The 25,009-nt window shown below is 37.9% G+C and overlaps 1 protein-coding gene across 7 annotated transcripts in view; it reads left to right on the forward strand.

Moving 5' to 3' along the window:
- The window catches only part of ROBO1 (roundabout guidance receptor 1), a 713,456-nt gene that overhangs the window by 664,311 nt on the left and 24,136 nt on the right, over positions 1–25,009 (forward strand). For 6 of the 7 annotated variants that reach the window (XM_027692614.1, XM_027692617.1, XM_027692615.1 and 3 more), the window contains 7 exons: positions 118–349; positions 1,598–1,719; positions 5,235–5,406; positions 12,579–12,776; positions 16,190–16,216; positions 18,902–18,944; positions 22,647–22,801. In XM_027692614.1, coding sequence (XP_027548415.1) covers positions 118–349; positions 1,598–1,719; positions 5,235–5,406; positions 12,579–12,776; positions 16,190–16,216; positions 18,902–18,944; positions 22,647–22,801 — 949 coding nt within the window. The remainder of the gene's footprint in view (positions 1–117; positions 350–1,597; positions 1,720–5,234; positions 5,407–12,578; positions 12,777–16,189; positions 16,217–18,901; positions 18,945–22,646; positions 22,802–25,009) is intronic. The other variant, XM_027692616.1, reaches the window with a different exon arrangement.

The raw sequence follows: 25,009 nt of genomic DNA on the forward strand, positions 1-25,009 counted from the left end.
TGATGTTTACTTTGAGTAACACGAGCGGGTGGCCCAGGGACCGGGCACAGTGTCACGGGCATCGTCCCTGGTTCCTGTCTGTTTATGGATATGTTCTGTGTTCTGCTGTCTTTCCAGGTGGACCAGCAATCCCAGTACATTCAAGGATATAAGATTCTGTACCGGCCTACACCAGCATCCTACGGAGAGTCAGAGTGGTTAATCTTTGAAGTGAGGACTCCCACCAAAAACAGCGTTATCATTCCCGAGCTGAAGAAAGGCGTAAACTACGAAATCAAGGCCCGCCCTTTTTTTAATGAGTTTCAGGGAGCAGACAGTGAAGTGAAATTTGCAAAGACCCTGGAAGAAGGCAAGTAGGAGCCAGACTGTCTTCATCTTTCCTTTTTGAAGTAGCAGTCTGGCCAGCTTTCCTCTGATATGTTCATTATTTGATTTTGTTTGAAGTGCGTGCCGTTTGAGAGCAGCAATCTGTGGCAGAGGAGGCTGTGTCGGACTGATCATTATGTGAATTGTTTGGTGACACAGAAGTAAATATTCAGAGCCAGGCATGAGAGACAGAGAGAGAGGGATGTGCAAAAATCCCCTCCAACACACAATGAGAAATGCGCTTCTTTATCTTCCCTGCAGTGTGCACTCCTCCCTGCTGAGTTCATGGGCTGGTCACAAGTGACTTCTGTCAGATTCAAGCACTTGCTAATCACTATCTTGAGTAGATAGCAGACACCACAGAAATCATCAAAGCACTGCAGCTGAGGGAATGGAAACCATGCTTTTTAGAAGGCTTTTATATCTGGATCAATCAGTGAGACAAAGTAAAAAGATGAATGAAGGCAACAGATATAGTGGACTAAATTATGCATTTCCATCTCATACATGTGTTAAAAGGAGAAGGTTCATAAAGCTCTTCCTTTTTTTACTGCACAGGCATAATGAGTATGCAAGGTGGCCAGTGCCTTCAGTGCCTCTGCTAGGGTGTACAACCTTTCCCTTTCTGTCCTCCTTCCCCATTATAAATGCCCTGTAGCTCCAGTTTATTGCTGCAAGTGGTTCAAGAGGTGTGCATAGCTGCATCAGCTAAGCATCCGGTTTTTAGGAGGACTATTTCAAATGCAAACCATAAATTATTGTTATAAATGTGTTAATATTTGTGTTAACACATGCTGTCCTGATTTTAATAAGTTTCATATTACTCATTATTATTTACACACTAGAGGAAAATGAAGTTTAGATTGAGGTCAATTTAGATTCTTTATTTTTCAAAACTGTTGGTGCTGGGTGAGGTGATTTGAGACCATTGATGAATTCAATGCTCAAGACTGTGACATTCAGGTAAAGGGTATCTGAGCTTGGAGAGTCTAGTGATGAGTGGGACTTTTCCTGTCCTACACAGCAAGACTACTGCAGAACCCAGGAGCCTGGTTGCAGTTTGACACACTTTCCTTCCATATCATTTTACCCTGTAGTCAGGGCTGCCCTCATTGAAGGATGGGGCACAAAAGATTGCGTTTGTATAGCCCAGAAACCATCTTCCTCTTTAAAAACCTCGCTTCTGAGTGTGACAAACATAACTGTTCAATCCTTCTTTCCAAACAAACAGCTCCTAGTGCTCCACCTCAGAGTGTTTCAGTAACTAAGAACGATGGGAACGGGACAGCAATCGTGGTCACCTGGCAGCCACCCCCCGAGGACAACCAGAACGGGATGGTTCAGGAATATAAGGTACTGCTGGCATGCCTTGGTCCCCTGGCAGAGCGAGCATGGCCAGGTAGTGAGGGATGGGCTGTTCGTGGGTGCTTGGCTCCATCTTCTGGTTACTCAGAGAAAACGGGATAGAAAATCACTGCTTTGACTCAAACTCCATATTTAGTAATTCTGCCTAGATGGTGGAAAGGGAATTAAAACAGCCTCCATAAATCAAAGCAAAGGGTCAACACTCTTAATTAAAACAGATACATCCTTTGCCTTCATTAAAACTTGAGAAATGCACACTCAAGTAGAGAGGGAACCATACCTGTATGAGAACCGTGTTGGCCAAGGTAGTAAATATAAACAGGCTTAATGAGTTGAAAAGCTTAGGGATAATAATTAACAGTGTTAAGATCTGAGTAAATTATGCGTAACTGGGTAGTTAAAACAAACGGAAAACTTTCAAGAGAAGAATGTGCTTGTATAATAATAAATCTATTTAGTGTACAGAAATTTTTCTTTTCTTCCAAACACAGTTCTCATTATGCTATTTAACTTTTAACTATTTGAAAGTACATCATAAATATTTATTATTTGATGTTCGTTTACAAACATAGACTGTATTTTCAGTTCAAATTTTTTTGTGATAATTTACATAGCAAAGTAAATGAAGCTTATTTTTCCTAAGCAAGCTACGGATGTTTTGAATGTCTAGTTGTGGATATCAAGTAAGCTTTGTAGCCATGGAGAGACAGGAGCTTTGGTTTCAGTCTTCTGCAAATGTGTATGATTGAGAAAATCTTTCAAATGAGAATGTCTTGGCTACTTTTCAGGTTTAAACACAGTGCTATAAACATGTATTCCTAGCCATCAAAACTCATTCTGATGTTTCTTTTCCCTGAGTAGAAATGGAAAAGGGAAGAGATTGCTAAGCTTCATGGTCAATTTAGAATAATAAAACCCTTTTCAGAACCTGGTCAACTGGTAAAAAAATCCGTTTATGGCTCAGTTTCAGATATATAATGTAATTGGAAAAAAAATACTTGTGAAGTTATTTCATTTAAAGACAGACCTTGAGCTGGAGAGATGGAATTATTTCCAACAAGAAACTGCATAAGGGGAATGTTAAGATTGCAAGGACACCACAATAAAAGTCAGGAAATTCCCATTTCCAAGTAGATATAATACCTACCCCACCTGCTAGCATTCTGAGGGAATAGGCTATCAGATGGAGGAGCAAGTGTCCTGCAGTGCTTGTGTAGCAGTAGATGGCACACTGGCACGTTTCACATCTATGTTTCTTGTGTTGATGCTGTTATTTTCCTTTGTGCTTTTCACCATGGACAGAAAACAGACACAATGAATATATATGTCATTGCTCTTTAAGTTGCTACGTGTAATTACTAGTTTTGTCTGAAAACTAAATAAATGCAGAACTACTTATTTAAGATTAAAAACTAATAACAAGAAAAAAAACGAATTGAAGTCACATGAAATTTTCTCTTTTTTCTTTCCTTTTTTGTTTTTCTATCTTTTATGTTTTCTCCCAGAAAAAAAAAAAAGATATGCATATGTGTGGGAATTCATTGTTTTCTCAGCAACTCGAATCAAAGGCAAGAGTATACCTACTTTAATTAAAGGATAAACTAAATAGGAAGAAGTATACCATCTTAATTGAACAAGTGTCAGTATCACAAACAAAAAGCCAGAAATTCAAATTCACGGCAGAAACCATTTTTTTCTTTCTTACCATGAAGTTAGAAATTCTCTTGTTGTACTAATTCTTTCTTCACTTATGCATCTGTTGTAATGTGAATTCATCCTTGTTTCACAGCACTCTAAAAGTTTGTTTTCACTTGCCTATTGAGGTATACAATTAATATGGTATTGTACTGAACAACCTGATGTTTAACATAACGTTATTGTTTCTTTTATCATGCATTTATTCATGTACTTGAGTGCCTAAGAACAAAACTTTTTTTTCTGAATTAGTAGTTCATAGTTACAAGCAGGTAATAAATTGTTTCCATTGTTTGCATATGCACCATTTTACAGGGTGGCAAGTAACAATTTCTGTGAAAATTACTGCAGTCAAAACGTAGATTTAAATGTTTTCTTCAACACTTAATCGAGTTCCTATTTACCAAAGAGCATTTTCATGACCATCCTCTAGGATTTAAGAGCAGTATTAGTAGTAATTTTACTAGAAGTACTGACTGAAAAAGTCTCTATATAGTATCGGAATACAAAGAGGAGATTCTCTTTGTGCGCTCTGACCTGCTCTGCAGCAGCACTTATGTATATCCTGTGTTGGGATTCGATTTCAAAGGGACTTAAAGTACATTTCACATCCTCACAGTGTCCCACTAGCCTTGTTTCAATCCTTGGCATTCAGAGAAGGAAAAAGGGTCTTACAACATCCTGAAGGTGAGATAAAATTTCCAGTGTCCAGGCAGAAAGGGCCGTGGCAATTGTTCTACATGTGAAACTGGAGCTCACTCACCTGGCAGTCTCCACTGCAGCAGAATTGCACGAGGGATTTAAAGCAGCTATCTGGGTACTAAATCTTTTAGGAGCTCCATATGTCAAAAGCAAAATCTTCCCTCCTATGTACAATCAGCCCAGGCTCAGATGTACTGCTGTTCTCAGCCAGGTTTGCTTTTTTATAGATAAAGTACTGAATTTAACTAACTTTCTGGATAGATGTTCTTTGTAGAGCAATACATTTGTGGAAAGGGGACAGAACCAAAATCAACACAGCTTCATCTTTTTTTTTCGCAGACCTAGATTGGCTGCTACTTCACCTTGAATTGTTCAACCATAATCTTAAAAAGCATTTGCCACATCAATGGTTCAGGCCTACAAGGATAAAAATATCATCTTGTTTCTCCCATGTCATTTAATGTCACTGATATAATTTGCAAAGTGGTGATTTGAAGTCGCTAGACCTGTATCCTGGTCTAGATCTAAAAAAATGAGATCTGATGTCATGCTGTTGTCTCTCAATTAGAAGACAGAAAATCACTCAGTCTTTGCCTTTTGCTGCCATCTTTAAAAAAAAAAAAAAAAATTTGGATTCCAGCATGGCATCAGTTCTCTTGTGATGTCATGTGATGAAAGACTTGCTCATGCACTTCAGTGATGAAAGCCTTGCTTGACAAATAATTCCTGAGCAAGAGAATGGCAAATTCATTTAACTGAATGCTCTTACTTAGCTGTTTATGTGAACAGTTCTTGGCTACGGGACTTCGCTTTCTTGTTCTGTGCTACTAATGCTTTTAGTTTTATTAACACCAGTTGAACTGTGAATGATTTATGAAAAACGCATCAAATAATTGTAGTAGTTGGATCTGCTCTTTGGAAGAAAAAGTACCTTTTCATTATTCGTAGAGTGCCTAGGACAGCAATCCATGACTGCAGATATTCAAGTAGTGACAAAGTTTTAATTCCTTTATCCAGAAGAAAAGAACATGTCATCTTTCACTCTGCTTATCCTTTGGTGCTGAATGTTGAACATTTATACATACCATGCACTTACTTCCCCTCAGGTTTGGTGTCTTGGCAATGAAAGTCGATACCATATAAACAAGACAGTGGATGGTACCACCTTTTCCGTAGTCATCCCCTCCCTAGTTCCTGGTATTCGATACAGTGTGGAAGTGGCAGCGAGTACTGGGGCAGGACCTGGAGTGAAAAGCGATCCCCAGTTTATCCAGTTAGGTAAGCTTGCTGGTAATCCTGCCTATTGGTTTCCATGATTTCTGTTTGTTTACTTTTTGTCTTTTATGGCACCGGAAATACTTTCAAGACAAGTGAAATAGATAGCGTTACTTGATCCTTGGAATAGCAGGATTTGGCATTTCTGGTTTAAAACTTCCCTTAGAACTGCATTCTAAAGATGGGGTTATAACAACACAGGTTTTTTTAGTCTCCAATTGAGGAGTTTGGTTGTTGACTTTTCAAAGTGAATTTTCAGCCTTAAGACTGGTGTAATAAAACATGTAGGGGAGCATGAATCACTAAGTCTTGAATCACTTTAGTTTAGGGATGTAATTTGTCTTCATCAGATTTTATCTTTATTGAAAAAAAAAAACAACCAAGCATGCTAAAATTAGGCACAATAAATATCAACTCTGTGTGAGAGCTAGTAAATAACCTGAGTACAGGAAAAGGAGGTACCCAGATGATTTACAATAATCTTGACCTTCTAATTTCATTAACACCAAACATCTCTGTCATAAATGCACATCAGGGGCGTTGCTCCTGGAGCTTTCTGGGAGAAATGCATCTTTGCTGTTGGTTACCTGAAGATTATTTAAAGTACCTTTAAGTATAGTCATGTGCTGCTTTACTAGTATGCCTGTAGCAAAATACCTTATCCTTACAGTATATAGTTGTGAAAGCAAACTCACCATGTTGCTTTGGGCTTTATGTCCCATCTGTCTCTGTATCATTAGTAGATCTTCCTTCTTATTTCACTTTTTGTATTTAAAAATCTATAATTAACAGCATGAGAAAACAGGACAGAACAACTAATATGGAAAATTATATGTACATTTCCTTTGCTATTAAAGTGAAGCCCCTCTTTAACTTAGTTAAATTGTGCGGGCATATGACTCCCAGTTACATTGATAGAGATTTTACAACAAAATTACACACTGCTTGTATGATATTCCATTAATGTGGAATTAGTACAGGAAAACCCCATAGTTATTTGTTGGATTGCTCTTTCCTACAGCCAGCTGCCATTCACAGCTTCCTACAGTCAGCTTTCCAGTCAGCTTTCCAGGCTTAAGTTCTGAAAATTCTACGTTAGTGAGGCTTATGAGGATAACCTCAAATGTTCAAAGCCAAAGATTTCATAATCACTTTTTTTTTTGCCATTTCTCTGATGATAAGCAAATACTAAATGAAGGTGAATTTTATAATGGAACTTAATCACTTTGAGGTTTTGGTATGTGGAAAAAGAAACAAGTGAGACTGTCAGGGTAAGATTTTTGCCTGCTCCTGGATTCCTGGCTTTTACTGGCACTATGTTAGAAAACAAGAAGCAATCACACACCTCAAAAGGTGTTTAGATGTGCAAGTCTAGTAGAATACATGTATTTCCTTGTGGTTGGAGTTTGCTTTCATAGTCTTCACTGCTTGCTTCCAATTAAGTGACATGGCCAGTTCTAGATATGCTGTAGTAGATCCCATAATTTGGTTGTTTCCTGGTGAAGATCTGGAGACAGGAGTCTTGTGGACATCCATGCCACGGGAAGCATTACAAATAAATACCTAGACAGTGCTGCAGAAGGTTGCTGAAAATTAGTACTTAAATTTAAGGAGTAATATTCTTTGGTAGCACAGATCAACCTAAAATCATCCAGGTAGAAGAGTGGCTGCAGTTTATCCAACTCTACCCTGTGATACAAGTTTCCTCAAGGAACAAGCTCCCTCAAGGAATTGCATTCTTAGTTTTTAGAAGTGCTCCCAGCATGGGGGTGGAACATTAGAGTTTTCTGGTAGCTTTCTGAAGAAAGGAAATTAATTTGTTGATGTCATCAGTTGGCACTTTTCACCAGCGATAAATTACTTGGTTCCAGAGAGAGGGAAGGGAGGCCAAGGAGGGGGGGGGAAGAGGACTAGGGATGCTGCTTTTAGAAGGTTTGAAGCTGTTCTCACTCCCTGTACCTACATGCTCTAGGAGCTACATGCTTGCCACCAACAGCTTCAGGTTTCTACATATCTGGCACTGACCCCAACTATTCCTTTAGGAAGTCTTTTCCTGATATCTGAATTAGTACAACCTTTCCTTTTTTTTAAAAAAAAGTAAAATAAGAATTCCATGTGTGGAAACAGAATATACTATGTGATTTAGAGGTTCACTTTTTTTAAGGAACTTTTCATTAAAATCTGACATCTCTTTCCGCATAATGTGTTTTTCTTACAAAAATGTGAGGCTAGGTTGTGGCTGGCTCTGGAGCATCCAAATAAGAGGGTTTTTTCCTCAGTGTAACCTACTGTCTTCTACAGTGACCTCAGTTTGAGTCCGTGTGCTGTGTGGGGTGCTCCCCACAGATGAGACATGCCTGGGCAGAGTCTCAGCCAGACCTGTGACGGGAGGAAGCTTCACCTTTTGGAGGCCACCTTCCAGAATGAGAACAAGAGGGGAGGACAGGAGACATTGGATTCCCTGGGAGCTGAGGCGTGCAATCACAGTCCCATGCATCAGCTGAGCTGTGATAAATGACCTTGTGCACACACTTAACCTGTTACAAAGACAGGTACAAATTGTAAGCTCGAAGCTTTTTCATTTTCCACGTTTCAGCTGACATGAAGCAGCTCACTGAGCTGTGGTACCCCAGACTTCCCGTGCCACCAGGGACAAGACAACAATATAACTTGCTTGTTATTCATAAAATCACCTTCCAGTGTTTAAAATCATGAGATCAACTGAAAAATGCCTTCTTAAAGCACACCCCCCCCCATGAGGCTTCTGAATTTTCCTCTAGGCTTTTGAATGACCTTTTAGAGGTTTCTGTGGAATTCCAAGGTCTGGAAAACAATTTGTTTTGTTTTAAAATAAAATGTGGTATTTTACATAAAGAAAGACTGCAAGAGCTTTGTTGTTAAGGAAAAGAAATTGTTATTGTTTGAGACCTAGACACAGCTTGCTATATTATGCTTATAATACAGTGCTGTGGACAAACAAAATCATAGAATTTCAGTAGACCTTTTTTGTCTTGTCACAACATGTAACTTGAAGCCATCGTTTACAAAAATGCTTTATACAAAAAGATGAGAATTGGCACAACGTTTTTTTGCTGATCTCTAGCCTAACTTTTGCAAAGTAATAGGTTACTACCTATGGGAGCTTGGCAGTATTACCTATGCTCATTGACAAATAAGTAGTGACATTGGAACATATTGCAACACACTTTGTTTCCAGTACCAGCTCTGAGAAGCCCTACAACTGTGGTTAATGTTACTCTCGAACACACAATTTGTATGAATATATGGTATGCAGTAATTTGTTATTAGATGCCTGCACAATTACTGCACAGTTAAAGGTTGACTGTAATATTCAACCACTGGATGTCTCAAGTGTACAAAACAGAAGAAAGTCTCATCGAATCTTTATTATTCTAATTGCTTCATTTAGGAGATGTGATTTGGGAACTAGCTAGCATGTCTTCAGGGCATTCTGTCAACCCCTTTTTTTGTTGATATTTTTGTTTGTGGCCTGAAAACTACTTGAAGAAAATAATCTTTTTTTTTTTTCCCGTCTCAGCAAACCAGTTTGGTGCTGTCTCCTCAAACTGTATGTCATAAGATAGAAGTGCAATAATGATATTTTACCAGTTTTGGAAGCATACATAATTGCAAAGGAGACAAAATAGCATATTCTTATGTTGGTAATATTTTACCAAATAATTTTCATATTGCATCACAGACATATATTTGAGAAGACACTTGGACAATATGTTACAGTTTCCAGGTGTTTTGCAAGTTTTTAATTTTCAGAATTAGCAATGTTAACAGCACTTAGATATTTCTCCTTACTGTTTGTACATTTTGTGTACTGAATGAAACACGCATATGGAAAAGTACCATTCTATAGGTTGTACATGTGCAAGGCCAGGTTAAGGTTCCTTGCACACCTGTGAACCTGGAATTTCCAGTCTTTTTTGGATCTTTGGCATTCCAATCTTAATTGTATACTAATCTTTAATTTATGCTTTAGCAACTTAACGATAGCTTTTACGGTATTATTATTTATATGAATATTTAACATCAGGGACTTAGAGGTTCCAGTTCTTCTCTGTGTAAATTCTAATTAGTTTTCATTGAAGTTTGAGACTTGGAGCTTCAAGACAGTCAAATCGAATAGCTTATGAGCAATAGCCATAGCAACATTATCTGTGATTAAAAAGAATGCTCTTATCTTGGGGTAGAAGAAGGCAATGAGTCACTGTGATAATATGCTGGTTTTAGGGAGTTGTGGGATCAGCCTGCTCCAACAACTCTGAGGCATTTTCAAGTACATTAAATGCTGCGGCTGCTGCTCTGGCAATAGGATGCACTTTGCTGTAGAATGTTTATGTTCACTTATTATTTTGGCACATCTCCCCGAGGAGTGCAAGCAGCAACAGGAATGTTCATTATGAACCATTTATATTTCAATCAAAGCTTCCAGAAATTTCCTGGGACGAAGAAAAAGTACTTTTTTTTTTGTTCAAGAGCTTTTTTCATGACTGATCATTGAGGATTGAGGGCTGTTGTGGAGAGGGAAGATGTCCTTCTCAAAGAAAGGCTTCCGAGATAAAGTTCCTGGAAATTTTTAGGGATAAGGAGTTCACTAGATTTCATTCCCTTTGCTTTATATTTAGCTTACTTTCTATTTTTGAATTAGAAATAGGACATGGGTCAAATAGGACCTCTTGAAATCCCTTCCATCTCCTTTTGTCTGATGCTGAGTGTGAATATAGACACATTTTTCTCTTCACCATGTGTAAAAATAAATACCAGCTAATGGAATAGCTCTAACAGTCCACCCATATACAATGTGCCATAAGCCTAATTTCTTAAAAGAAAGTATATTATTTTGCTTGCAATGACAAGTCAAATAATAGCATGAAATTAATGTTAATTAAAAATTAGAATAATAAATGTTCAAAGAGATTCTACAGGATTTTATAGTCTTCAGACAGGCATTGACTGAGCAATGCAAAATGTTTCTGTATGTAAAAGTACTGTCTTTCTGTATGGCTGAATGGTTGACATGTTTAAAAAGCATTCTTATTTGTTTTTTGAGTTAGTGATTATTTTTTTCTCCTGGATTTATTGTTTTAAATATATATATTTTAAGAGAAAAATATTTATTAGACTTCCGAATTTATTCAGGACCATAGGTTCTCCATAAATCTTTAGCTCTATTCCATTTCATTGTAGAAAGTAGTGTAGCTGTTTAAAAATGCAGAAATTATGCATTTTGAAAAGAGACTGATGATGCAAGTTTTCATATCTTAATATGGCCTCAGCTGCAGAGAGACAAAAGATGAGATAGAGAGTGACAGCTTTAATTCATTGGTCACAGTATACTTTATACATTTAAGCCCATCTGGCCACTTGTGTGGAACTTCACTTGACTGTCTCCATAAAATCTGAAGCAACCCATCTTAACCTTGCACAAATAGGCATGAAATCCATAAACCCAGCAGACACAAAGGGTGTATTAGTAAGAAAAGAATGAGTCTGCCTGGTGAACTTTCAGGCTAGGCAGTGCACTTAGGATCACAGAAGATAAAGGGACCTGAAATATGAAATAAAATTTCCAATAAGGTGGCAGTCAGAGACAGGGGTGATTTCTCGGCAAAATAGATATATGACTTTAATGTTGCAAAGACTGGAATGTGGAATTCTTCACTGGAAGAAGCTTATTAATTTAACCATTTCCCATTCAAAAAGATATCGTTTTCCAGAGGAGGTTTGTCATTTGTATAATTTGCTGTGATTCAATCTCTTGTTTGTATTTCAATTTCTTCTATATTGTTTCGGCTTATTTTGAAGTAACCCAAGATGTCATCGTAAAAAAAAATTCTGTTCCCTTCTTAGATTCTAGGGAAAAGGTATTATTTTTAAGTAAATAGGTTTTCATTTCTTACATAGTTCACATTAATAGAATTAATAACAGCACCTTTCTCCTTAGAACACTTATCTCTCGTTCTGAATTTCATGTCACTACCAATAGTAAAAAACAACTATCTGTTGGATTTACACAGGAGTAAAAACAGGCATTTCAAAGACTAAGCTGTGGAATGTGTAAAGCAATATCCGCTCTGAGTAAAGGTTTCAAATTCTTGCCCTCACCCTGTGTAGTAATGAAATTTTCAGTAAGCACTCACTGTAGTGGTAAAGCACATCAGGAAAGCTGTATTTTGTCTTTCAGTTGCTTCACTTTGGTTAGAAAGCGTTAGTCACTAACTGGATCTTCTTACTGCTGTTCCTAGAAGGTTCCTGCAAAAGTTCTGTTCAGCAAGAGCAGAAAAGACCAAATCTTGCAGGTGTGGTCTCTATTTAAAAAAAAATTATAGTGTGTGGAAAAATACATGTTCTTTATTTTGACATGGGGTATTTAAGGATAAACTGATTTTGAAAAACACTGCCTGTTCAGTACTAATGAGGCTGCTTGGCTATTTTTGCCAATTCATTTTTTAGTTATCCTTTAGCTTTTACATCCACGTCTAAGAGGGCAGGATTGGTTATTTTATACTTTTGCTTTTTTACATCCTTTTAAATAATCCACCTTTTTTTAATTGAGGTCAAAGTGAGAGACTGCGAGACTGCAAAGAGTACATTAGAGTGGTAATACAAGATTTAAGTAATCTTTCAGGAACTGCTGGATTAAAATGTATCAATACCAACCTCATGAATGTAGTTTGAATTTGTTATTCTGTGATTTTCAGTGGGTGTTTGAGGAGCTGATTTCTACCTATGGACAGAGCCTACTACTCATGATTCGAGCTTGAGCTTTCCTTTACTTGCTGTGTTCTTTGCTGATTTCCTGAATAATTTTCTGAAGCTGATGTTTCTTTGCTAAAATGAAAAAAAATATAATACATAGCAGTCCAAAAGTTTGTCGTTTATGAGCCTTATTTTCTATTTGTATACCTGGTAGCCTGATTTTAGCAGATTTCTTAAACAAACAAAAGTCAGTGATGTTAGAGGTACCTGTCTTGTATGGAAAACAAAACATTTCTATCTAGACCTGTAGAAAGAGATTTTGAAGAGTAATCTTAAGGATTTTGCCTTGAAAAACTGGACTACAGTTATGTTAGTTCTTTTCATGGTACCTTTTGCAGTTGTTCATTCAAATTAATTGGCTATTTTGGGTGTCTCTGTTTCAGATTCTCATGGAAACCCTGTGTCTTCAGAAGATCAAGTCAGCTTAGCCCAGCAGATTTCTGATGTTGTAAAGCAGCCTGCCTTTATTGCTGGAATTGGTGCAGCCTGTTGGATTATCCTTATGGTCTTCAGCATCTGGTTGTATCGCCACAGGAAGAAGCGGAACGGACTCACCAGTACTTATGCTGGTATCAGAAAAGGTGCCGTATTATGTGTTTCAGTCTGCTGGCTGCTGAATGCCTGTTTGCTGGCTATTTACTTGGTCATCAGTCTCTTGTTCTTCTAAGACCCCAATCAGGAATTATCAGATTACTTCAATGCTTCCAGGAAGTGTGGATCAGGAGCCAATGCAGAGAGCAGCAATATTTACATAACGTGTGAAATCTGGCTTTAAAGCATAAGTCTTTATCAAAATACCTAGACTAGCTTTTCATAAAGATACTCCTACAAAGGAGAAATGTAAAGATGGATTTAAGGCTGGGAGCTTCCTTGCTGTCTGACACTGTACCATCTGAAGAGGAGCCAGGTGGATGGTGGTTCCTTGACCCTCCTGTTCAGCCCTTTGCTTGCTGCTGAGAACGCTAACAGCGGTGTACATCACAGCGATGCTTTTGGTGTGTGTACTTGGATTTCCTTCTGCTCTGGGGCAATGTGGTGAAGTGGCTGTTTGCAGAGGCACAGCAGTCAAGTCTGCTTTCCAAGGCTCTTTTCATAAATGCTGTTGTGAGACCCTTCGCTGGGACTGAATTCTGGGGCTGTCACATCCTGCATCTGCATTTGGTTAGAACGGCAGCAGTGGGGCCAGCTTAAAGCATCCTCCATTTTCGTGTTATTTCATGTTATTGACACTTTTTATATCACATTGTCAGTGGACTAGCTGTGCTTTACAGTATGGTCTCTGACAAACAAAGCTAGAATCTCTACCCGTAAGATCTTCTGGAATAAAAACTGGGTTCCTCCTGATTCAGTAATCTTTTGATTAAGCCCTGAAGTTGAAGTTGAATTCAATGGGCTGCAGTTCATTACATCTCAAAGCAGTACCTCGTAGGCAGTCCTAGAGCGAGAGCTATAAAATTTGGAATGAATCAGAAAATGGGAGATCCTGCTTTTGAAGGAATAGCAGGAAAATATTTGATACTTAGCAATCAAAAGATAGGCCTAGGCTTAAAAGGTGGACATATCTTAATGTATGAAAGGTGTCATGAGATTCTTTAGTCCCTTCAAGAGTGAATGTGTGATGGACAAGAAAAATAGGCAAATCTAACACATGTTTTTAAACAGTAACAATGTGTTGCTATGTAAAAGAAGCAGTGCTAAAAATAGCACATGAGTGAGTGGAAAGATGGAAATAATTCTGGAGTGTTGCAGAGTTGAGATGTCCTCCCTGCTAACTAAGTATCAATGCTCACAGTAGACTTCAGGCACAGTGGCTGTAGTGGAGTTGTAACCACTGGAATTGGGAAGGAGTTCCACCGTTGATTCTGTTCTCCTGGGATTTCTTAGCTAGGACAGACTCCCACATTCTGCTGCATTGGCCTGTGCTGTTTTGTTTTACTAATAGCATGCTGCCATACTGCCTTTCTACAGTTCTATCAAACTAACATCACTGTGCTTTCAGCAGTACCTATGATTAAGCAAAAGACATACAATTTGTCCTTAAAAATGGTTACTTCAGTGACATCAGCTATTGTTCAAAACAGCTTTTTTTTTTTTTCCAATAGCTGTATAAATGTCTTTTGTGTAATTTGGGGGGATTTAAATGAAACTGTACAGAAAAGTAGGGTCTGTATCTCCGGTATCAAGTATTCTTCAAGAAAAAAAAGCAGTCTTTAGTGAAATATAGACTGTAAAGTAGTTTGCCACTCTGCAGGGCATCAAATCACAACTGCAAGCCCAAACTTTCTTCAGTCCTGCATTTTTTAATTTATTTTTATATTTAGCTTCAGGCCTGACAGCTGTTAAAATACTTCACTACTCCCACACATACATATTGTACTAGCAGTCTTACACACTCAGAAGAGTTTATTAATAGAACCTCTAAGAAATAAGTTGTTCTTTCGTGTGGTAGCGATAAAATTTCTTTTAGTTGAACCTCTGTTCATCTGTTTCTTAGTGCCTTAAGAAACTAAACTAGGTTTAGTACTTAGCTCACAGAAGAGTAACAAGGTAGTAGTTTGAGATTTTTTTTCATGTCCTTGTGATTGCAAATTAATTTTTATATTCTTGATCCTCTTTTGAATAGCTGGGGTTTAAATGCACCTTCTATTTTAATGAAAGCTTGTTACTATGGTTCTTTATTTTTGAGTGTAGCTAAATTAAACTTGACTGTGTGAAAATGCCTAGCCCAAAGAAAATACAATGGAATTCCCAAGATAAAGAGCTTTGCTATAAATGCAGCCTGAAATGGGCAAATGCTCCAAGGTTTTCCTTTCTTTGCTTGGTGTCATATCCCTGGAAATAAATTGGCTTGGTAAAAGGGGGAAATCTACAGCATATCCTAGATTATAACAACAAGACGCTCTGCACTCCCTCCAAACATCAGAGTTGTTACAGAAACTACATTAAGAAGTCATTCACTTAACCAGAACCTTTTCTTTCTGTGCCAGGTTTGCCGATCAAATTCTGTCTCAAGGCTATTTTAGTGAATATTTTATTGTTTTTCTTACCTTTCTCATTGCTGTCATTAGATTGAAAAGGGCAATGTTAGCCTTGTTCTGCCCATCAGTGGTAGGGAAACTATACTGTCTTGTCAACAGGAGGGGGAGCATGTGCTAATAGGAAGAGCAGATGCTGGTGCTCTGTATTTGGATTAGAGACTCTATTGATCCAAAGAGGATTTATAGTAGCTGTGAGAGAGAAGATTGTCAAGCAATGTCATTGTTCCGTCGTTAACCTTTCCCTCTTAAAGCCAAGGGTTGAAAGGTAGAAAGGTGTTACATCTAGGGAGATATTCTACTCTTTTTTTTTGTGATTATTTATGAAAGAAAGAAAAACTCTGTGTAAGGGTCTCATCTATGAAAACAAAAATTAATTGCTGCAATCGATTTTAGTGCCTTTATTACAGGGAGAGTTGGTACTATTCTTGATTCAGAGACAGTAAAACAGCAGTTCTCTTTGTTCCTTTTTATGATTATTATTTCCTTACTGAATACTTAAGTGTGCCTATTAGTTCAGCGTAATGAGCATTTACTTAGTGAACTGCAGATAAGATTCAATAGGACCTTGATAAGGCTTTGTTAAGGAATTTGTCATTCTGCATTCTAAAATGATTAACAGTGTGGGGGTTTTGTTTGTGCTAGGATTTTCAGAAAAAAAACCTTAAAATACCAAACTGAGAGGGATTTGAAAGGCTAAACCACAATCAGGTCTCCTCAGGAGCACAATAGAATATCAAGCTTTTTTTTTTTTTCTTTTCAGAATAGTACCTGCAGAGACAAGCTTCTTTCTGAATTGCAATTTTAATTTTATTTTTATATCAATGTGACTGGACTACTGGGTTAGTTATATACATTTATTTTATGTTCAGCTGTCTGCTAGGTTTATACTAATGTGGTATGTTTCCCTTTCTCTCTTCAGCTTAATAACCAGTTTGTATTTTGTTTTGATTTTTCAGTCCCGTCTTTTACCTTCACACCAACAGGTATATATTTGCACTTTTCCCCCCTTCTCTGTTACTTAAGCATGTGTTTGTGGTACTGTTTCTCTTTTTCTGACATAACCAACCAGCCCAGCTGTTCTGAAGGGTTCCTTTAAACAGTTCCATTAATGACAGCTATCATTATTTGTTCTCTAAGTAGCGTGTATTTGCTTCGTGGCTGACAGTTTTTTCTGTTTGTGTGTACCATTTTGCAGCATTACCATTTCCTGCCAGCATGCCATTTTGTAGCATGATCTTGTCAGCTTGTACAGCCTGGGCTCTCTTCGTGTGTATTACAGTGGAACAGTGTGGCCTCCTGCATCTAGGGATTAAAAATGTGGTTCTGATGGAGGAGGAATGACTTAGCAGAACCCAGATGCTGACTTGAAAGGGATTCAGTGGGATTATAGTTGGTGACACGTTTGCTCCTTTTCTTTCCTCTGAATCTGCGTTAATCCAGTGACCTAGGAGTTGTCTACTTTAGAAGATACAGAAAATCAAAATGTTATAGCTGTTAGATTTCTTTGCCTGCTGCCTTAAACCATATTTGTGCTATGAAATTTTAAAATAGTTATCCTGTTCTGCTTAAACAGAGGTGCATTTAAAATTTGGTGCGCGTTTAAAATCATCTTCTATTTCCCTTTGTTTGGAAGTGTGCAAATATGATCCAATTCAAACCACAGCCCACCAAAGTCCATGAGAGCCTTTCTGTTCTGTAGAGCTGACCTTCAGTGGGTCCCACAGTCTGGCAGCTGAGCAGCTCATCCTCTACAGTAGATACAATTCAACACATTCAGTACCCACTGGTGTACTGCATTCCTTGTAGCTACGGCCTGAGTGAACAGACAGGTTGTTTCTTCCTCCGGTGTTCTAAATCCTTTATTTTCACGAGAGGTCTGTGAGACTTGTAGGACATGGATATCCAGGCAGGGTAAAAACCTCCTACCCCCTCCTCTGCACACTCAGGTTGGCAGGGCATATTAGCTCATAATCAGCACTGGACTAATTTGGCCTCTGTGGAGCAGCTGAGCTACGTCCTTCAAGTTGGACCGCAGACGAAGCAAACTCATGTCTGTCCGTGCTCATCCCCACAGAGCAAATTGTACTGGGTTAGATCCTTATCCACTGGCTTTTAATCAATCTGGATAGTACCTTGTTTCAAAAGTCATACTCTTATTTTCAGTGGAGTTGCTTGCTGTTCAGCATGAGTCAGAGTGGCCCATAATATTTCTGAAGGCCTTTGAGATCCATGGTCCAGACTAATTCAAACTGTTATTATTTTGCTGTTACTTAATTAGCTTAACAGAGAGCTTATATTGCAGTCTCAGTTGTGGCACACTACTGTGGTTGGCAGGTTGGCTAAGATGTATTTTCTGAGTTGAATCCTTAACATTAAAAAAATAAAATCTGGGCTCCTTAAGATATGTCAGAGCTCCAAAATAAATAGCCCTGAGATTTTTAAAGAAGAGATTGGGATAAACATAAAACACGTACAACATTAAAAGGAAAAAAAATTGTTTTTTTCAATCCACAATCTCAGTCATTTGTTCCTTTGACTTTAACTGGAACCAGACCCTCCTCTTTAGCATTAACTATAGTAAAAGACTTACCTGTAGGAATGCATCCTACATTTTAATCCTGTTACTGTGATCACTGCCAGCATTTATCTCTCTCTTGCAGACTCCCAGTTTGGAGTTCTACTAAACAGCAGAATTTGGCTGCTTGTTTTCAACACATTCCTAGTTGGAAAGTGTAGAATCCATCAGCATTTGCAGGGAGGAAATCTCCTTAACCCTTTGCCAAACCCAGTGCAAACCTGCAGAATTTATAGCACTCTTTCTTCTTAGATGTTTGCGTCCTAAAAATGAACTTTTCAAACACCATACTTCCTATGAAGGATATGCAATCCCTGCCATCAAACAACTGCATGTGGGCATCCACTTTGTTAATGCAGAATGTTTCTGAAATGCCAGCAAAATCATTTCTTCTGATTTATAAAATATTTTTTCTGCCAGATGTTTTTTTTAGAAAGACTCACACATTTAAATTTTTAGATTAGAAAGTTTTGTTTATAAATCCATCTGTAAAATCTTATAAAATGTGGAGCTTCTGTGGACTTTTAGAGTGTGCTTGTTCCCTGAGTGTAGTGCAGTAACATTCAGAAAGTGAATGTATTTTTGCAGTAGCTTGAGCTGTAATGAGCCATTGTTTACACTGGAAATAAGGTCTGTTATGGAATCATGATACCTCTTTAATCATGCCAGAATAATAAGGTAGGGCAAAGCTTTAACATCTAGCCATTCATGAAATAAATATATGACCTAAATTCTTCCACAGAGTAACTCCACTGAAGTCAGCAGAGTTATGTTAAGGATAAGTTCAACCTGATGTATGGCTTCCTGCTTTCTTAAGCAATACACTCTGTGTGTGTGTGTGTGTGTGTGTGTGTGTGTGTGTTTTTCTGAACAGAACTGAAATATAAAACCCTGTTGGGGCTAAGACTAGCAAATATTACGTATAAACTTTGATTTGAAGCATTAGCTTGCAAAATGAGACTCAGAATTAATGTATAAACAGCACACATTTATTGTCTTAGGTAAAATGAAACAAAGGCAAATGTAATACTGCTATTTCAGGACTCTTATGATTTTAAAATTATTTCCTTTTTTTTCTCTTTAATTATTTCAGTAACGTATCAAAGAGGAGGAGAGGCCGTAAGCAGTGGAGGCAGGTAATTATGTCCTTTATTCTTAAAGGTATAAATCATGTGCATCTAAATTTAAGGATGCCAGAAGTACAATGGCCTTGTAAGTGATGGCAGAATAATCTCTTGCAAAGATATGTTTTAGTTCATTGTATTAATTTATACATTGTAGTCATCTATTTTTCTGTTTAGAAGGAGAGTAGATGGTTTGAATTTTTAGGTTGACTTCCAAAAAATTAGTCGAAATACTTTAAGCTTTGTTAACCTGTAAAAACTGCATCTCAAAAAATGAGCAGCAGAGGGAGCGCTTTAACTTTGAAATGAAGACCTGGCTTACCACCTGATTAAGGGAGTAAAAGTAATTAAGTCATGGCATTTATGAAGATTAAGAAATATAGCTGGTTCACAAATACTGCAAAGAAAGAAAACATTTATTGGAAAAAATTGCTGAAGACATAAACGGCTTATAAGGTGACATTTTAAGAGAAAATCTTTCTATGAATGCAAAATAGTTAAAGCGTTGCTTACAAGAGACGGGGCACTGAAGGAGAGGGGAACAGGTAGGTTTTAAATTTACAGCCCCCCACTTTGAGAACCTGGCCCATTCCAGATTGAGGATTTAACTAAAATACGTTCACTGGTTTTACGTTATTACTTAATGAATGGCAATGAACAAAACAGTAATTTATATTCCCTGCATAGAGGTGGAGTTTTCTCCAGGAAAAAAAAATAAAAGGTTTTAGAAAAAGGCAGGTCAAAGCAGTGGTGCTTTAGTAGCACACCATTTTTTTTCTAGGTCACATTCAAACATGCCTTTTTATAAGCATCTCAGTTTTGGCGGGATGCTGAAATAAACACTAAAATCTCGAAGACCAGCTGGGCAACAAATTCCTGTATCAATTCCTGTTTCACAAGTGGCATCTTGTGGTTCCTAATTTGCAGGATCATGCAACAAAAATTGGTAATTGTGAAGATTAGTCATAAAATAATACATTTCCAGTCTAACTGAATGCTGTGCAGAGGTGAGGCTACTCAGCTCCTGCTGCAGCTGAACCTCACATGGTAAGGGCAATTGCAGGTATCTCTTGTCCAGCACTGGATGCTGCTGCTTTGTCGTGGCCATAAATGCATGGAGGGAAACCTCTAGAACAGTTACCCTGTGATTTTTTAATGGACAAATCTGTAAGTCACTGGGCTGCTGCCTTCACTCCAGGATAGTGAGAAAATAAGAGAGAACAGAGATGAACCCTCTTTTTCCCTGACAAGGTTGTTCAAAAAGATACACAGTTAACAGCCTTTGTGTTCTTTGTGCCACTGGGCTTTCTTGCTCTTCCTATAGCACAAGCTAGACAAAGCACACTCATATAGACTCAGAGGACAGAAATGAACCCAGAAGTGTCTACATCATATACAGTCATTTTGGTAGGGCTAGAGAAGCAGCATCAATTTTACTGTCCTATTTTTCAACAGCAGTGCCATAATCTAGCAGTGTAGTTGATTCAAGGTGCTGACATCTACGCTGGGTTTGTACATTTGCATATATAGCATTTACAGCGTGTGGGATGTATCTTATTTTGTAGAATATGAAACATACTTCTGCAATGTAAAAAAAAAAAAAAAAGTTATTTTTTGCACATGAAACCTTCCTCTGATTTCCAAACCTAAGGTTTTGACTTCCTTACTTTATATATGCAGTGTTTTGGAAAGGTTTAGCATTTTTGCCAAGTGCGGTTATGTGAGCACGTTAAAGCATTTTTCAGAATTCAAAATGTCACAGTGATATATTTCAACATAATCCCCACTTCTGCGATGCTGAAAAAATACCCATTTTTGTAGCAATCCCTTTTCTAGACAGGATTTGAGTAATGGCGGTTGTGGTGGATTGACTCCAGCCGCCATCTAGGCATCCACACAGCCACTTGCTCAGTCCAGTGTTACTCAGACCCAGGACAGCAATTCAGGGATTCCAGGAATTTGTTGCCAAGGTTAAAGATCTTTGGAAATTTTACTCTCAGATCATCACCAGACCATGGAGCTGGAATGCAAGCATCTCCTGCCTACAGTCCCACCTAAATGGCTCCGTTTGGTAGAATCCTCACCTACTTACACACCTCACACAAATTTCTTACATGACAGCGGGTGTGAATGCAAAGTAAATTTTAGAAACAAAGGATCTTTAACTCTCTATCCAAAAATCCAGTACGTGGGTCTTTTAAAGCACTGAAACATTCTGGAATGCTTTGTCTCCTCTGAAAGCTTTGAGGTGTAGTTTCATTGGAAGAGCAGAATGGCAGGGAAAAAAGCAGGATATTTCAAATCAACTGACCTGCTCACAGACCTACAGAGCCCTATGTTTATTTCAGATTTTTTTTAAAAAAAACTTCTTTACTATATGTGCATTGGCTGGTTTGTAAGCCTGACAGCAAGTCAAGCCTCATCACCTCCAATGTTAAATTGTCAGATGACATATGCAGTACAGAAATATATATATACACATATATGTATAGAACTTTTAAATGTCATTCTAAGACTATGACTTAAGCCTGCAGCACTGACAGACTCTATCCCCCACAACTAACTGCATGCAGTTTATGTTCTCAACTTGCTGTTTAAGAGGATTAACATATTTTATTTTTGAAGATTATCGCATTTAATATTACGGAAGCTAGTTTCTGCACTATTTTAAGTGAAAAGTTGCCCATTAAATCCTGTGAGAGACTGTGTTATATATATAGATATATATATATCTATGACAGTGGGTAAAATTGTCTATTTTTAAAAGCACCTTAGTTATCAAAGGCAATTTTAAATCGTATCGGGATGCTATTTATGTGGGACTATAACATCCACTGCATTTTTAGTGTGAAAACTTCAGAGGCACCAAACATTCTACAGAACATTCATCAGAAACGTTCAACACTCACTAGAAAAATTCAGCAACTCGGAAAACAAGAAATGCTGTTTCTTTCTGCTGATGGCAGGAATATGCTTTATTCCAAATGCAGGCAGTAAGCAGCTTTCATATGTGGATTTTTTTTAAGCTGTTAAGTATTTCCAGTTACTTTAAACTTTCTTAGGAGCTGCTGCTGTTCCACTCACATAAAGATTGAGAGAGTGGCTTCCTCATTAGCAAGGGTGTATCACCCACTCGGTGTGGTTAGTGAGATCCAAATGCTCCCAACCACAGAGGTTTCTGTTATCTCCTGTTCCCTTTGATCCACTACAGTAATACTGTCTAATGGTGAGGAGAACTTGGCTCCATAAATCACCTAGAATTGGGACTACTCACAGCCAAATTTGGCTCTTATTTATCCATATCCATCTTGCTTCCATGTGTGAATTTTTTGTTTGTTTGACTTGCCAATTTCCTGACTTTCTTAAAGAAAGGGTGAAGGGGCAGAAAAACAAAAATACAATCTTCTAAGAAAAAGGATTTAAAAAAAATTTAAGACCAAAGTGACAGTTAAAGGTTACACACCAATATACATGTGTAGTTCAGCAAAATGAACAGATGTTGTCCATGGCTGTTCACGTTAGTGTTTTAGCAAGGACTAGGTTATATAAGAGACTAGAAACTGTTAAATAATTGATTCAAGCTGCATTTTCCAATGCTCAAGCCTTTAGACATGTGATAGTATTTCGTAATATCTCACCTTTTGAGAAGAGTGTAACTGCAATGTGGAAATGCTTTTGTTTAATTTTTGAAATGACCAAGCTTTGTTTTTAAAGGCCAGGACTCCTAAACATCAGTGAACCAGCCACTCAGCCATGGCTAGCAGATACTTGGCCTAACACAGGGAACAATCACAATGACTGCTCCATCAACTGCTGCACCTCTGGCAATGGAAACAGTGATAGCAACCTCACAACGTACAGTCGACCAGGTTAGATATGTTTCTACCTTGCTAAGGAATCTTCTTTACAGAGTATATGCTTCTAATACCCGAGAAAGTGTGCAGGTTTGTTTGCTTTTTATTTCCAGTGCATTTAGACTTAATAGAGTTTGTCCTCTCTGTCATGATTATGCTTTTGGTCCCTTTTTGCATCCTTTTTTTGGTCCCCTTTGGATAGTTGTGGCAAGCTATAGGCTGAAGGAATCCCTGCGAAGTTCAGTGCTACCAAAAGTCACATTGACATGTTTTAGGTTGTTCTGGACTTCCTTGTTGATTGGATGGAGAAGGAGAAGTACTGAAATGACACAGAATTTTCCTTCTGGTTTGGCTGTGATGGGAAGCAAGAAATAAAACATTGCTACAGTACTTGCAGCAAAGTCAGTCTACTTTGGCACATTCAGAACTTCCCTTGGAGAGCCATTCTGTACAAAAGTGGATAGCTGGCGTTCTGGTTAGGGTGTGTGCATAAAAAAGTTAACTTCACACCCTAAAAGCAATTACAAAATGTTAGGTTAAATGGTAGTTCCTGGGAGGTTGGACAGACTGGGTGCACTTAAAGAAAATCTCACGAGTTCCACGGGAACACTGTTGGGGAAATATATCTTGAGGTGCTAATTGTTGCACATTTTGTTTTAAACAGACCTTAGGTTCCTTTTGTTTTAACCCAGTTTGTGTTACTGGTTAGGAATGAAATGAGTCTTTTCCACTACCATCTCTAGCTGGTTTTGGCTCGCAGCATCTCCCAGCATTTCAGACAGGGAGTATGATTACCTGTAGTGAAGTTGCATAAGTGCAAAGCAGCATTACCTCCTGTAATTAACGTGAAACCAGCTCTAATGGTTGGTAATTCATGGATGGTGGTAATGGTGATTCATCTCCTGCAATTATGCTGTCTGGCAGTGACCAGTGCCAGGTTCTTCAGATGAGAGATTTTGACATTAGAGACTTGGATCTCACTCTGCCTGAGGATATCACATCCACAACTACCTGTGTGAAAAGATTTCTGATACAGGGATGCTGCACTGTGGCAAGGACAGACATAGCAAATTCTAGTTATTGAAACCTAACACGTTCAGGAAAGGAAGAGAATGCACATTTTTGAGGGTTGCAAACTATTTGGACATCTTGTAATGAGCTGCAGTGGATTCTTCCTCATTTTGGCTTTGATGTTAAGCTTGGTTGTGTTGCAAAGGGAATCCTTCCTCTCAAGTAGAACTTTTGAGCTTGAGGGGTCAGAAAATGTGTTCATAATGGTCTCTTCTGTCCTGGAAAATCTGACAAGTGTTTTTAATTCTGTCAGCTTGGGCTTGGTTTATGCTCTGAAGCAGCAGCGATGGATATCCCCCTTAGCTCTGAATATGCTAAGTAGCTGGTTTTTTAATTGCTTTTAAGTATAGCACTGTCTTCCAAGTCTACAGAATGGGAACAGATTGCTCTGAAAGTTAATGTTATAAAAAAATCTAACAGAATAAATTTTCTGTTATATAGGTAAATCAATTTTAAGTACTTTGTTTGAGGAATTCTAATGTGTCTATGTAAAAAAATGTACCTACTGCACATACTGTATTGATTATATTGCCTTACACACAAATCGGAGGTAGCTGCAAATGGAAGGAGGTAAAATGTATAAATGACTCTTATATTATAGAATATAATTCAGTGGGTGAAAGAAAAAGCAGAAATGAAAACATTTAAACAGTAGAAGTCAAGAAGCTGAAGACTGTGAAGCAATAAATAACAGAAGCAATAAATAACATCTCACATAAGAAAGAAAAATATATCAAAATAAAGAAAAATATATCAAACCAGAAAAACCTTCAAGGAAACAGGCTGGAGGGCATGAAGTGTACAGTGATAAGCTCTCTGTGGCATGTTCTGATATTGTTCTTTAGTCACTGAAAATGTGGATCAGTGGTTTTTATCCTCAAGTAGAATTTTATATCTCTTTCTCAGGAAATATTCCTCAAAGATATGTATGTATTAGGGAATATTTTTGAAACTGAACATCCTCTGTGTTTACTGATTATTTCATTTAGAATAATGGTAAAATCTTGAATTTTGTATGTAGTTTTACTTGGCATCCTCTCCAGTAAATTCATTGTGGCCACAGGTAGTGGACTTCAGGCTTTGAATCAAATTCATTAGCATAAATACCACATCTTTTAAAAGAGCAAAAGTATATTCCTGGTGAGTGTTATG

The sequence above is a fragment of the Neopelma chrysocephalum genome, unplaced genomic scaffold (genome assembly GCF_003984885.1).
Source record: "Neopelma chrysocephalum unplaced genomic scaffold, ASM398488v2 Primary Assembly neopelma1_87, whole genome shotgun sequence".
NCBI lineage: Eukaryota > Metazoa > Chordata > Aves > Passeriformes > Pipridae > Neopelma > Neopelma chrysocephalum.